General features: G+C 36.0%; 1 protein-coding gene across 22 annotated transcripts in view; it reads right to left on the reverse strand.

Moving 5' to 3' along the window:
* NRCAM (neuronal cell adhesion molecule) overlaps nucleotides 1-14,733 on the reverse strand; it is a 143,372-nt gene that overhangs the window by 7,874 nt on the left and 120,765 nt on the right. For 14 of the 22 annotated variants that reach the window (XM_041471548.1, XM_041471544.1, XM_041471545.1 and 11 more), the window contains 2 exons: nucleotides 7,150-7,270; nucleotides 3,934-4,012 (listed from right to left, as the gene is read on the reverse strand). In XM_041471548.1, the coding sequence (XP_041327482.1) occupies nucleotides 3,934-4,012; nucleotides 7,150-7,270 (200 nt within the window). Of the gene's footprint in view, nucleotides 1-3,933; nucleotides 4,013-7,149; nucleotides 7,271-10,782; nucleotides 10,956-12,001; nucleotides 12,128-14,733 lie in introns of all 22 variants that reach the window. The other 8 variants (XM_041471527.1, XM_041471530.1, XM_041471531.1 and 5 more) reach the window with 2 other exon arrangements.

Consider the following 14,733-nt stretch of genomic DNA (forward strand, 5'->3'; position numbering starts at 1 on the left):
TGCATTTCCTAAAGCATTATTTCCTTCATTAGATCAATATGGCAGAAAAATCTGATGTTGTCTGGTCCTACAGACCAGCCAACTCTCACACAGAAAGTATTCTCTCAGTTGAAACTGAGGAGTGCAAAACTTCAAACAAATCCAAACCATCCTAAGACCACTAGAAAGACTAGAAATCGAATGCAAAAAATCCTCCCCTAAACAGAAGGGATTTGAGAGCTATGATTTATCTAGAATATCTTAATTAGTCATTAAGATTTAAGTAACTTCATAATTTAAATCTTACTTGGAAACAACTAATTTTCTAAGCACCGGGTTTATTGAAATATTGAAAGATTTCCATGTCTTTCACTCTTCTCAGTTCCTGTGAAACTAGGAATCAAGTCTATGTTCTTAGAAAGTTCCTCTTGATGGTCTGATATCTCTTTGAAAGTGAGATGTTTTTTCGTACTTGGCATGAAACGACTGTGAGACCTTATACTTTCCCTTCCCTCCTTTGAACTTTGGAGGAGAACGCAAGGAGCTCAGACACTTGTGAGGAGAACAGGAAGAGCTTCCAACAGAGCTCTTTTTTTTCTTCTGACGTAAGGAGTGCCCGTGTTCTGAGACATCCTGCATGATCTGGACTAAGGATTCACCAAACAGCTTGCCCCCTGTGTATGGTAAAGACAGCAGTTTACATTTCAGATCTAGTGATGGGCTCCAAGGACGCAGCCAGAGAGCTCTCCAGGCTACAGTGAGGCATGCCACATTTTTAACAGTGAGTCTAAGAGAATCCTCAGCTGCATCGTGGATAAAATTAGCTGCAATTTTACACAGCCTGCGTTTTCTCTGCATGGCACCAGATGGGACCCACTTCTTTTTGAATCTAGCTTGTTCTTCCTCTAACCACATTAGCAAAGCTTTAGAAGCATAAGTGCAGTAGATAGATACTCCAAGCTGGGCTGCAACTAGCTTGAAAGATCTTTTAATTGCTTCCTCAATCTTTCTGTCAGTAGGATCCTTAGGGAGAGCATCTGTATTATCAGGTGTACAATTACCAGTAACCAATGCTCTGTCTACCTCAGGCAAGGTCCCCCACAAAGCAGCTTTATCCACTGGAAAAGGATAGAGCTCATGTAGGACTGGTGGGGCTTCATGCTTGGCTTCAGGATTTCCCCAAATCCTGCAGACAAGATCTTCCACAGCTGAATGGATAGGAAGTGCATTATCTACCTTGCCTTCTTCAGAGGCACATTCAGATTTGGAAGATTTTAGCATTAGCACCTTCTTTATGTGTTCAAAAAGGTAATTCTGATTCTCCATGTCAAATTTACGCAGAGGATCTGGTCCTTCTGGATCTTCTGTACGGGACTCAGATGTCACCTCCCCGTCTTCAGGGGCTGATTCAACCTCCAAGGCCTTGTCAGTCTCAGGTTTCTCCTTCCCAGAAGTTGTTTGATCTTTTACACTGTCCATATGATCAAACTCAGAAGTCTGGGAACTGCTCCCAGATGCTTCTAAAGGAACCAGTGGAACTTCTGCAATTGGTACCCTGGGATGCTTTACTGAATGGGACCTAGCCTGTGCCACAGATGTTATGCTTTGTCTGGCTGCTGTCAAAGCATCCTTTAAGACAGTGGCCAGCTCAGGCAAGATTACAGATTTCATTAGTGAATTCTTTTCAGATTCGGAGAAGTGAGTAGCAGTAGAAGGTCTTACCTTCCTGTGGCAGGAGCTCTGAGTGTCTTCTGAATCTGAGCTGCAGTCTGGGGTCTGGCTGGACCAGTGCTGGAGAGAAGAATGCTGCCTTCCCAGTAAGCCACCAATTGAGTTGCAGCTGAGGGGTTGCTGGAAAGGGGATGGCTGTCCTGCCTGAGAATCTGAGCCCTCCTCCGACCCCATTATGTGTTGCTCAGAAGCATGATGTCTAGAGCCATGCCTGTACTTCCATCCGTCTGATCTCTTTTCCTCTCGGCAGAGGGAAGCAGAGACAGAACTAACCCTTGTAAGCTCTGAAGACTGCCTAGCCCTCCTCCTGGTGTAGGAGGTCTCTGATCTGGTGCTGGGGTATTGATCCCCTGACCTTCTGAAGAAGTTGGATCTGTCAGATCTCACAGACTTTGCTTTGGTAAAGACAGGGTTTGCTTCAGGAGAATTGGCACAGCTACCTTTTGTTTTCTTTTCCTTGTCCAGTTTCTTTCCTGTCCAAGCAGACATGGACCTGAAGTGATGAAAAAAGTTCAAAATACTCGAATTCCTAGATCTTTCAAAAATTACATTTTTTTTCCAAGGGAAACCCTATACCCTTTTTCCTCAAAGAAGCACCGCATCATGTGAGGCAGACAAACTGGGAACTGAGTGACTGCAGTGATGCTGGGCTGCAGAGAGGATGACAAGGTATCTTCTGTAATCTGACTGGTTGCTGCTCCTGCCCTGTCTCTAAGGAAAAAAGAGGAAAGCCCAATATAGACTAATTACACAGAAATACATTTTATAAAGGAGTTTTTGCAGGGTACATAGAATGAACTCTCCCATGTGAATAAGTGTGAAAGCTTGGCATGCATCTGCCCATATTCACTAGACATGAGTGAATAAATGCATTATAAAATAATTTAATAAAGTTCTAGATCATTCTTTAGATCAACTCAAGCCACTTAAATATGGAGATGTAAATTCAAATCTTGCTACAGGTTGCACATGAAAGCAGGCTTGAATACTTATTCCAGGCCTGAGAAAACATGCATTGAGGTCATATAATTTTTACAATTCTGTACAAAGGTCAGTTTCTGCTGCTGGAAGTTCCAAGTATCAAGAACCAGTAGAGCAATGAAGGAGTATGCAAACTAGGCTTCCCAGGAAAACTTATATAGTACTTTTTAAACTCTATTCCAAAGAGTGCTTCATACTTCCCTTTTTATCAGGTGAATTTAGGTAACTTATATGCACTTACAGATGTAATAAAATACTACTCTGAACTCATTAACCTAAAAATGGAGTATATTGTTTTTAATCAAAGAAGAGTAAACAGAAACTGCTCCTTAGCACTCAGAACTGTACATCTAGTCCTGTCAGATCAAGATGTACCTTTTCCTTCTGTGAAGCAGCTATGGCAACAAAGTAGATTCTTCTTGAAAAAAATCTGCTTTTTCTATGTACATTTGTAAATGCCAAATCTTTGCAATAATAAAGAACTTCTACACTGCTTTGGACACAAGAATGCACTAAAAAATCTATTTCATACCCACATAAAACATAATCGTATTGACCTATTTACAACATAATAACATTATTTTTGTACAAATAAAAAACAAAATAAACTGCTTATTTAATAAGCTATATTCATAGTTGTTGTATGAATAGTCTTGCCAAGGCATGCTTTTGGTAATGCCAGGTTTGGGTAGCATAAAGGAAGAGTGTCAGGAATTAAGAGCTGTGCTGCATGCTTTGAAGCTGCTTGCCATATATCTTGTACTGAAATACATGAAAGGTAGATTTGCTTTCTTTCTACTTTGGACACTCCTTCACCTTTGTGTATAACATCACCTCTGTTATTGGATTAGATGTTAGTACTGGCAGGTATTTTAAATGCATTTGTTTTCCAGTCAAATTAACACCAGATTGTCTTTGTTAGGCTTCAGTTAGATATTTATTTTCAAAACCTATAATGCTCAACACAGTGCCCCAACTGAAAGGACACTGCATCTGGCATTTGAACACATACAATTGTGTTTGAATGTGGTTTTCACCTTGCATTAGCAAATGGCTTATATTAAGCTTGGATAATTTTTTTCTAATGGTGTGGTTGAAATGCTATTTTTAGTTCTAAATAACACTGGATACAAAATCTTTGACATGGAAAAAAAAGTTAGTCTTAAATTAATAAGTGTCATACTATATACAGTACATGTGTGACATGAACAGTGAACATGACAAATCACATAAGCTGCTCACCTGTATTCACCAAACGTTCCATCATCTTCCTTCATCGGTTGTATTTCTGGATCAGCATGTGCATCCTCCTTTTCCTTCACTAAAATATTTGAAATAGTAATTTTTATCAGAAAACTGCAAGATGAGAAAGTCTAAGACCTTAATTTCTCAAACTGATCACATTTGGCAGGAATGTCTTTTGAATAAAAACTCTTTTCAAATGGGGCCTTAGGCTATTCCTTTTTTTTTTTTTTTTTTAAGAAAAAGATCTGTTAATTAATTATAGGATTTTATTTTCATTCAAGTATGACTGTATGTCATTTTGTATTAGCAGAACTTTTTCTTTCTTTTATTTCTAGCATTAAAGAGAGAAAATAGTTAAAAATCCTACTAAAATAACTTATTTACTGAGACTATTAATAGAGTTATTGCTTAATCAAATTTGAATTATTTAGTTCTACTTAACAATGCTCTCTATTTCTTCTTGATATTCTTCTCATACTGATTGATAAAACTGAATCAGATTCACTTTTGTTCACTGTCAGTTTGTACATTTTCTGCTTTAATTTCATGTAGTAAGCCTCCAGAGAATTTTAGAGTTTTTTTCCATTATTAATAATTCTCAAAATACTAGGCATGGTTTGTTTCTTCTTTTCTACAACGTGATCAAACCCACTGCGAAGTCACATACACTGGAATCTAAATTTTACACAAATGTATTTCTTGCACATTCCAGTTTTAGGTTTAATCCTTGTTCACTGGTGAGAATAAATCTAGGCATATAACTTGTCCCTATAACATAATAAATGTACACATTGACACAGAAACCCACTAGCACCTGAGGAGTCAGATATTCACAGATGACACATATTCCTATAAGTTAACATTGTTAATAGGATAAAACAATATACTGACTGTAAGAATTCTATTTATGGTTCTTCCCTTTGCCTTTTCATTTCTGTTTTTCTGGCATCTATTCAAATCTTTCCCTTGTCTAGCAGATACAGTCATATAATCCAATACACAATCTCTTGTCTTCTACTCTGGTAATTTCCACACTTTATTTGTACATCACTGATTTGTGGGCCATTATTTAAGAGGATATTAATCATTCCTGACAGTATTTACTAAGTCCATAATTGCAATAACACATAACACCTTGAGACATATCAGGCTACTATAATTTCATACTGAAGTAATGGATTACTTCCTACAAACCACAGGCAACCTCAAGATGACATGCAAAAATTATGATGAAAAAGAGTTCATAACTTAAATTTTCATAGATTTCGTAACTTAGTGCTTTCAATTTGGCACTACCTGTGGAACAGTACCTTTGCAATGACCCAAGAAATACAAAGTCAATGCTATAAACACCAGTACATACTGATTCTGGGAATCTTAAAAACAATCAGGTCTGTTACATACATGTGTGTATATGCATAGGTATCTGTGCACGAAAACATGTATACCTTGCAACTAATAATTCTGCAGAAGCAGCAATATCAAGGATCCACAAAGTAATGACAACCTTAGCATCCAACTGCCCTCTAAACTTTTATTCGAAACATCTGTTTTACCCTCCTCTAGAGGGTGGTTCACTCCATGTCCTCCCTACTCTTTTCAGTTTCATCACTTCACTTGTTTCAGTCACCTGGATCACTTTTTCTATATCCTCTGTTATCTCATTTTCTCTTTAAAAAAAATCCAAATATTAGGCAAAACCCCCTAAGATGATATCTGCAGCCTGTCATAAAACTCTTTGTAACATTATGTGTTCCTTAATAATCTGTTTTCTTCATAGGCATATGCAGCTGGAACAGAAAATTCTCTTACCTAATTTTTGCTGTCACTACAAATCTTTGCTCTCTCTGTAAAACAATCTAACATTTAGATTGGGTAGAACAGGATTCTAGTACTTAATAACGTGATTTTCTCATAAAAATCATCTGCTATTCTATTCCAGCAGACTTCCCTATGAAGAGCTGAAGTTCTTAGTGTTCCCTGACACTAAGTTTTTAGAAGTGCACTGATCAAAATAAGCAGAAGAAAATAAAACAAAGTGGATTTTTCTTTTATACTTTTCTAAATGTATCCATCTTTTTCATGCCCAAATTAACAGTATGAACTTCAAGAAGTTTGAGCTGACTTTAAATAAGCATTCTAGAGTCTAGATATCTATTCACAAACCTTAGGAGAAAATATTTTTTTCATTAAATCAAGATTTCACATGAAACTTAGCAACTGTGCTTTCTATTGCAGCTAGAATAGGAGACTGAACAATCAGATTATCCCTGGGTGCTCACTTGAAGTTCATTCATAGTCACTCACACCTCAGCAGCTGCTCTGTTGGCAGTACTATCTGGCAGTACTGTGCAAACTGGTTCTCACTATCCTTTTCAAGAGAGCTTTGGTCTATGGAGCTACTCCATAGAAAGAAATATAACACTAGGGAAAGATATATATGATACCTATATGTCCACATACATACATACACATACATGCCTTTTGTAATGAACACCAGGAGGGATGCATGTTTTGATAGAAGGCAGACATCGTGTAGTTACAATTTTTAATGAAAAATTATAAAACATACTTGGCCACTCCTAGACATACTATAAAAAAAACCATTTATTTTACAACTCTTCTTAGAAAAAAAAAAAATAGAAAAAAAAACCCCAGCCTAACTTAAGGATGGTAGCTTTAAACTTAGCTGCAAAACTGCAGAGGCTGAAGATGACACAGATTCTGGGAAGAACTCAGGGTATTGGAAACAATATAACATAGGAAGAGATTTGTCCCTGTGACATGCATTCCCCATACTTTGACGTTACCGGAAGCTATGATTTGGACTTTCTGACCAAATAAATTCTAACTCAGCTCATGTTAGTGGATTAAACTACAGTCCACCTACACTGGACTTAAGAAACGTGCACTCAACATCACAAGTGGTGATGTTCCAAGCAAAGCTCAAACCTCTCTAGAGAGGTCATGCACTGATAGGACTCTCTGGGAATGAAGAAAGTCGTCCTTCTCCTATGCTGAAATAGATGTAGGTTTCCCACCAACAGGCAGATGGCTCCTGCTAAGCCCATGGAATGATAAGACTGATTTGCCATATACACAGTGTAAATGTAAAGCAGCAGCAAATGTAATTTCACCTAAACAGATAAGCCTGAGAGCTGTCTTAGTGGGTTACCAACAGATAAATTTTACTCCCCTGGTTAAATAGCATACCTGGATACTTGCCACCCTTATTCCTCCTTATGAAGCACACAATCAGTAAAATCAAGATCAGAAGAGCAACAGCACACATAAGACCAATGAACCATCCTTGAGTAGCGATGTCTACCTGCCGCTTGCCATTGCTAGGGGATAGAAGAAGAAAAATTACATTTTGCTGCATTTCAATGCTATACAAATTCAGATAAATAATCGACAATATAATGTCCATTAAAGAATAACATTCACTGTGAAAAATGGATAGCATTAAGAAAAACAGTGATTCTGTATTTTCTGAATATTTCCATTATTCAGAATATTTCCAAGTACCTATGCACAAAAGTTAGTTTTCAGTATATAAAAAGTCTGCTAACATTTAAGCTTAGCAACTACTTTGCAAAATCTACGCACATACTACACTGCTTTCCACAAACCTCAAAATTATTCTCAACCATTTTGAATTAATTAAACTCCTGAAATGAAGTTGCCAATTATAGTTCACACAAATATGTCAATTGCATCCTCAAAATGAATGAAAAGCCAATACTGATAAGCTAATGCATTTCCATCATTCTGAAATGGGGAGACAGACAGATCATTCAAGGGCCCTAACATGAAATTTCAACTAAAAATCAACAATGAAGCATCCTTTAAAACTTTATTAAGCAACAGGTTTTTTCTTTCTTTCCTCAAACCCATACCTCATTCTACAATTAATTTATCATGATTGCCATGATTTGTCATTAGTGAGGTGGGAAGCCTTCCCTTGGCACTATTTCTCTCCAAATGCTGACTCTAGCTGGAAGATAATGTAAATAATAAGCAAACTACAAAGAAAACATTACAGGCACTAATAAGAACAGGAATTAACTATGTGGTCTAGGGTCTGGATCGGTGGTCTCCAACACAGTAGGAGAATTATTCTGATGAAGCTTATTTTCTGCTCTACTGCTGGGAACACACTACAGGCAACTTGATTTAGGATTAGCTGCTGGGAGAAAGTGGGAAGAGTGAGAGAAGTTAGGGATACATGCTCCAAACAAAAAAAATATGAAGTGGAGGAAGATGAACATCCATCCAACCTATCTTATTCATTCTTCAGCTTCTTCTCTAGACACAAAACCAAAGAGTATGAAACTCTGTGAAGAGCTGCTCAACTGACAGAATTCAAGCCAATGTCTCAGTGTCATTTTCTAGTTAAGGAGTGTGAGACAGGTATCTTGGAAAAGCAGCCAATGGTCCCACATTCCTGAGGGATTCTATGGAAAGCAGAAAGTACTTCCAATGTCTGGATACAGTATCTCCAGTCCATTCCATACAGAAGACCAGTGTCTTCCACTTTAGAAGTACTATGCTAAAATTAATTCTCTTCAAATGCTTATTTTTGGTCTCACTGGGCAAAGCTATGACTTGATTTTCATTTAAATAATTCAGTGAGTTAATGTGCCTGGTTATTGTGGAGATACAATCAGCAGATTTCTCAGTCCTTGTTTATGTTTTCTGATATTTTAGAAAGTGACTCTCATATGCACAAGAATTTAAACTGTTTTTGCATCAAAGTCTCTACATGTCATATACAGTTTATATACCTAAATACTTCTACTCTTTATGCCACATATAAATATGCATAAATACATATATATATATAAATATTAAAAAGTGGCAATTAAAAAAAAATCACAAAAGCAATCTTCCTCTGAACGACAAGTGCAAATAAAAGAAAAATTATTTTTATATTAAGGTTAAAATTATTTTGAGTTTTGTGCATCTGCACCCATAATAGGACATTAGATGTTGTATAATACATACTGTAACAAAATGCAAAAGCACAATTCACATTCAAATGTAGTAAGAAATAGAATCAAGCCAAAAATTCAAGAATAAAAATATGCAAGATAGATGGGAAGATGAAAACTTACTTATGCAGCTTCCTGTATTAACTTACAGCTTTCCCAGTAGGAAAGGGGTTTCTAAATCTCTGTGCTTCTTTAAAAATGGCACATTTCCTGCCTACACTAAGCAAATTATTTGATTCAGGCAGAAAAACCTTGCATCTTGGTGAACCACTAATGCAGGAGTCAATACAGAACACTGTGCAGGTTTATCCTTTTGGAATGCCCAAAAGGATAAACCTGCACATTGTGAAGATGCTCTGTAGGAATGCTTGTCAAAGAAAAAAATGTGGGAAAAGCCTCATATTTGAAATATCAAAGTTTCATTCCTAATAAGGACATATTCCAGTGTTTGCCTCTTTGTCCACTCCAACTTTTTGCAGTGTTTAAAAGCTTTGACCTAGGTTGAAGACAGTGTAACACAAGATTTTTCTGTAAGAAATAGGCTGTTTATAGTTTCATGCTGAACATTGAAACTTTCCATTATCAAGAAGCAGAAAGCAGTGTCTAAAGTCCCTTCTTCCTTAATTACACAAGGGCATGAGTCAACATGACTGGGTAAGTATAGGAATCCTTATCTACTGGCTCAGTACTTTTTATGCAGGAATATGCTTTTGGAAAGGTTTCCATGCAGCTTGTTTTGAATTATATTACAGTCTTGATCCTTATTTACTGCTCCTTTATGCTTCGAATGTGTATTTGTATAACATTTCACAGGTAGGCTTTTGTACCACTAGCTGTTCCTGGCTTTGTGTTCAGCCTGTACATATTTGTCTGTTATTCACTGTTATTCAGCACCATGTTTTCAAACCTTCCTGCAACATGATAAACTGTGAACAGAAATTGAACAAATCAAAGCAAAAAATTATGATTTTAGAAAGTGCTCACTTTCAAACCAGCATACCCATTACCAATGCTGTTGCCTGATAGTTATAACATAATGTTCAAGTGTATTTTCATATTTAAATTACTTTCTTACAACATAACAATCTGGAGTTGGTGAGGCTACTGGTGTACAACTATGCACTGGCTAAAATGCTTGGAATGAGCAGAAATGGCTAGCAAAGACAAAAATAATAACAGCTATCCAAGAACATGATGATGGCATGGCATGTGATGGCAACACAATACTCAGCATAATATCAAAGAACTTCCAATAGAATCTTTTTCCTGAGTGTAATTGGCAGGCATTGCTGATTTGCTTACAAAGAAATAAGACTGCAGTATGAACATAAGGAACTTAAACAGCCTTACTGATTCCCAGGATGTATGTGTGACATCAAAATCCATATAAAACTTTTATATGGCAGGAAAAGAGAGATTTACAAGTAGGAATGTCTTAACACCGGTATAAATAGATTACATGAGACATCAAACTGAATCTGCACTTTCTGATTATGCAAATATTTTAGCTCTATAAAAAGCAACATTATTTAAATACAGCCCTGAAATTATACTAATTACAAATATTAGAAATAGGTCATCTTCAGTGCACAGCACACAGATGGAGCGTGGGCAGGGCATATCTTGCCCCTAGTACAAACATCAGTCAAGTAGAGCGATTTGAAAGGATGGAAACATTCATAATTCAAACATAAATAAACTGGCATTATTATTTAGGCGTTTATAAAATAATTTAACATTGCTCTATAAAAGGAACATGCAAAGATTCTAGCTGCAACATCTCTTGGCTAGAAGCAGTTTGGCATTCCAGCAGTTGGTCTAACACGTTTCTGGCTAGGATACAGAAATGTACTATGGTACAGTGCGCCTCACCTGGACCTGTCTCAAACACATCCTCTGCACTCCTAAAACCAGACAGGCCCTCAGCACCAACCCGGACTTTATATGCTGTTCCTGGTGTTAAACCCTTTAAGACAAAGAAGCTTCGAGAACCATTTACAATTTCTTTTTTCCAATCTTCTTTGCCTATAAAAATTTTAGGAAAACAACAAATCGGTATTTTAATTTTATCTGTATTACTGAAAGTTTCTAGACAAAATAATACTGACAGTTACTTGACTAAACTATGGATCATCTGAGAAAAATAGCTGTTCTCTCAAAAAATAATTATATGAAATTATGAGTAATAAATTGCATGCAACATATTGAAGAATTCATTGTACAGTAATTATGAAATTATTTTAAACATTTGTTCCATTGTACTAAAGGAATACAAATTTAATTTATTTTTAAAATGCTTATTGCAGTTGTAATTATGAGATACATTAAAATAGATTTTAGTCATTTTATTAAATGATACTTGCAGTTTCAGTCCATATTTATTTTGGCCAAGAAGCTCTACTTCAAAGTCTGAATCTCTCTTGTATCTTTTTTCTAGGACATTCAGCTATTTCTTTGGCCAATATCCAGAAAAATGCATTTCTATTCCAATTTTCAGATTAGTCACCTTTACTCATAACTTTAGAAGGGTGGGGTATTTGAAAAGAAGTATCTTGCTTTTATTAGCTAACTTTGTTCTCATTATTACCAGTATTATCAAAGTTTTAAACCTGGTTTTAGGCAGTAAGAGCACATAAATTGTTTCATATCTTATTTTAAGGTTTAATTTAACAAAGGATATATTATTTAATCTTTTTTCTTTCCTGAATTGGGCATAATTTAGGAAAATCCTTGTATCCTATTTTAATGCCAGTAATCGTATTTTTACACATGTAATCGCTTCACAATAAACAACTTCATGCAAACTATGTTTTCAGAAGTTCACGATCAAAAGAATTTATAAAATAATACAAAGGAACAAAGGTTCATATTTATCTATTCATCAAAAACCTGCTAAGCATTGATGTTTATTAAAATGAAAATTATTTGATCTTCCTGATCAAATTATAAAATAATTTAAGACATTTAAGAGCTATCATTAACACTGGGTCAATTTAAGACCCCATTTACTATAAAAATCTTTCAAAATACATCTCAAAACTTTAGCATAATTTAATGAAATGACTTCTTACTGCCTGCTACACCATATTCAACATAAAAGTTCGCATGATCTGGTCCCTCATACTCCCAACTGATATTGGCATAGGTCTCAGCAGCAGCTGTTGTAACATTTCTGATCCTTGGATAAAGTGGTTGAACTAAATACACAACAGAAAAACAAAGCAGAATATGCAGTTGTGACTTCATACATTTAAAAAAATTATTAAAAGAAGTTACTATGTTAATTTAGACCATATAAAGGGAAAGTATAGCACATTTTTCATTGGTTCCATTACTGGAAATTAGTGACTAAAGTACTGTATTTTGAAATTTAATCCCAGGCAGTTACTACACTAAGAAATTATAAAGTAAAATCTATGTATTTTACTGAGCATGCTCTGTACCACAAAACTGCCAAATACTTAAAAAGTACCTAACTGCCAAAATTCTGAAAAACATTATTTCTATTCATCTGGAAGTAAAATGCAGACAGCTGGAAAGAGATGAGAACATTGTCAGAGTAATGGGAAATGGTAGGACAGAAGGGAGGCATGAAGGTGGTATGCTCCTCCCTTTATGGCATGTGGCACTGAATGGACTGCAAATGCCCCAAGTGCAAGCCCTTATAGGATTTTGGCTCTATTGCATGGATAGTGATAAAAAAGGAAGACAATACCCTTATAGAATGTTGGACGGACAGTATGCATGACTGGGGAAGTTGCAAAAAGGATTTCTGAATATCCTTCACCATCAGAGATAGTAGGAAAGAAAGAAATAAAGAGTAAAAACATTTTGCATCAAAAAGTAGCAATTAACTAATACAGTAAAACCTTACCTGTTAAATAAATAACACATGCACATTCTAAGATCATGCAGCTTTCAAATAGTTTTACTAGTTAAAATATGAAACAGCTAAGTGATACACATGTATTTGAAAACAAACTGAAGTATGTATGTACTGGCAGCTTTGCTTTCACAGGACATTCCTGAAATCAGCTTTTGTTAATATTATACATTTGTGGCCCCTTTAGACACTGGAAAACTAGACATCAGGTATGGGAAAGCCAATATGAAAGTACTCTGGAGTGAAGGACACCAAGGACTGGAATGCAAGGAGCTGCCCATTGTAAGGCACTGTGTCTCACTGCTGCCATTCTGCTCAGACGACAGCACTTCTCACAGACACGCAGAATGCCCACATCTGCGCAAAGAAGAGCTTCAGCATTCTGAAATTAGCCACTTCTCTGCTCAGACCTTTGTTCTTTGCTCATACCATAGCTCCAGTAATGCTTGGTACAAATGGACATAAAGCTCAGTGTCTCTGCTTGCCTAAGACTAATGAAAACATAGATTTTATATAGTTCTAATGCTATAATAGGGCAGATTCAAAGAGGATGCTCCTCAGAGGTATGAAATCAGTTTTAACTGAAAATGCTTCACTTTGCCACTGACTTTTCTATCCTGCTAAAAATATCTTTTCTATTAGAAACATTAAAAATGCTTCCCAAAGGACCATGAAACATCAGAGGTAAAAATCTAGTCTCAATAAAGACAAAGGACAGGATTCCAATGGCTTCATCTACACAAGAAAAAAAAATGAACAAAAGCCTGTTATCAAGGCAAAAGAAGCTACAGAGAATTTATCTATCCACTTAAATTACTTTCTTCTTCTAACAGGCTGGCTTTGTCCATATGGCCAGCTGGAAAAAGTTCAAAGTGACATGCACAGAGAAAATGGCTTACTTGGGCCCCTAGAACAGATGAAATAATATGAGTACCATGTCTAGAAAACTACAATTTCTAAATATTTTTAAAAATACCTAAATTAGGCAAATTCCATCAGTTCTTCTGATAATGTATTCTGATTATTACAATGTTTTACAAAATAAATTTTTTATCCCCATATTTGCATATTTCTTCTTAACTCTGTTCCAGTAGTACTCATTCAACAATTCAATCTGTACTGCTCCCCCATGTTTTTATAGCTAAGTTGTCCTTATATATAATTTCTTTCACCAACCAAAATAATAAGGAATACAGTATTTAAATAATAAAAACCAGATTACTTTCTTATTAAAACCACCTGAACAAAATAATTGAGAAAGCACTAGATTAAAAAAAAAAAAAAAAAATTTCTGCAAGCCTTCTAGGTCTCTAAGTCACAACAACCACCCTGAGAAATACCAAAGCCAGAGCTGTCTATGGGAAATCTAGCATGTAACGATATAACTATGGTAATGCAAGGGGATTAGATTCTGTTTCTCTGTGCCACTTGTGGAGGTAGCAAGAGGAAAGAAAAGCAGTCACTAAATTTAGAAGGGTGCAGAGTCTGAGATTGCAGACAGGATGTATAAACTTCCTTCCTGATTTAGACATAGGAACAGGTGTTTATTTCAATAACAATCTCAGCATTTGTGCTGTGCCAAGAAAACAAGTGGTTTGTATTTTGAAGTATGACTTTGTTTTGTTTCATTAAATTGTATTTTCTCAAAGCCATACTGTCCTGGATTTTGGTCTTCCATGGAAGATGTCTAATTAGCAGCCCAACAGTACGACTGATATTTGTCACAATATTAAAGACAGAAAAAACTGTTAGCAAAAATCTGTTTGATACTCCTGCAAACAGATGCCACAGCATTACCCCTAACTTCTCCCTTCTCATGCCTGAGCATTTGGGGATGAAGGAAACTGTCTCATCTTCTGTGAAAGACCCCAGATGATGGAGTTTCTGAATTACTAAGCAAATTCAATAACTGCTTGATCT

Source organism: Pyrgilauda ruficollis, unplaced genomic scaffold, assembly GCF_017590135.1.
Source record: "Pyrgilauda ruficollis isolate IOZ18807 unplaced genomic scaffold, ASM1759013v1 scaffold27, whole genome shotgun sequence".
Lineage (NCBI taxonomy): Eukaryota > Metazoa > Chordata > Aves > Passeriformes > Passeridae > Pyrgilauda > Pyrgilauda ruficollis.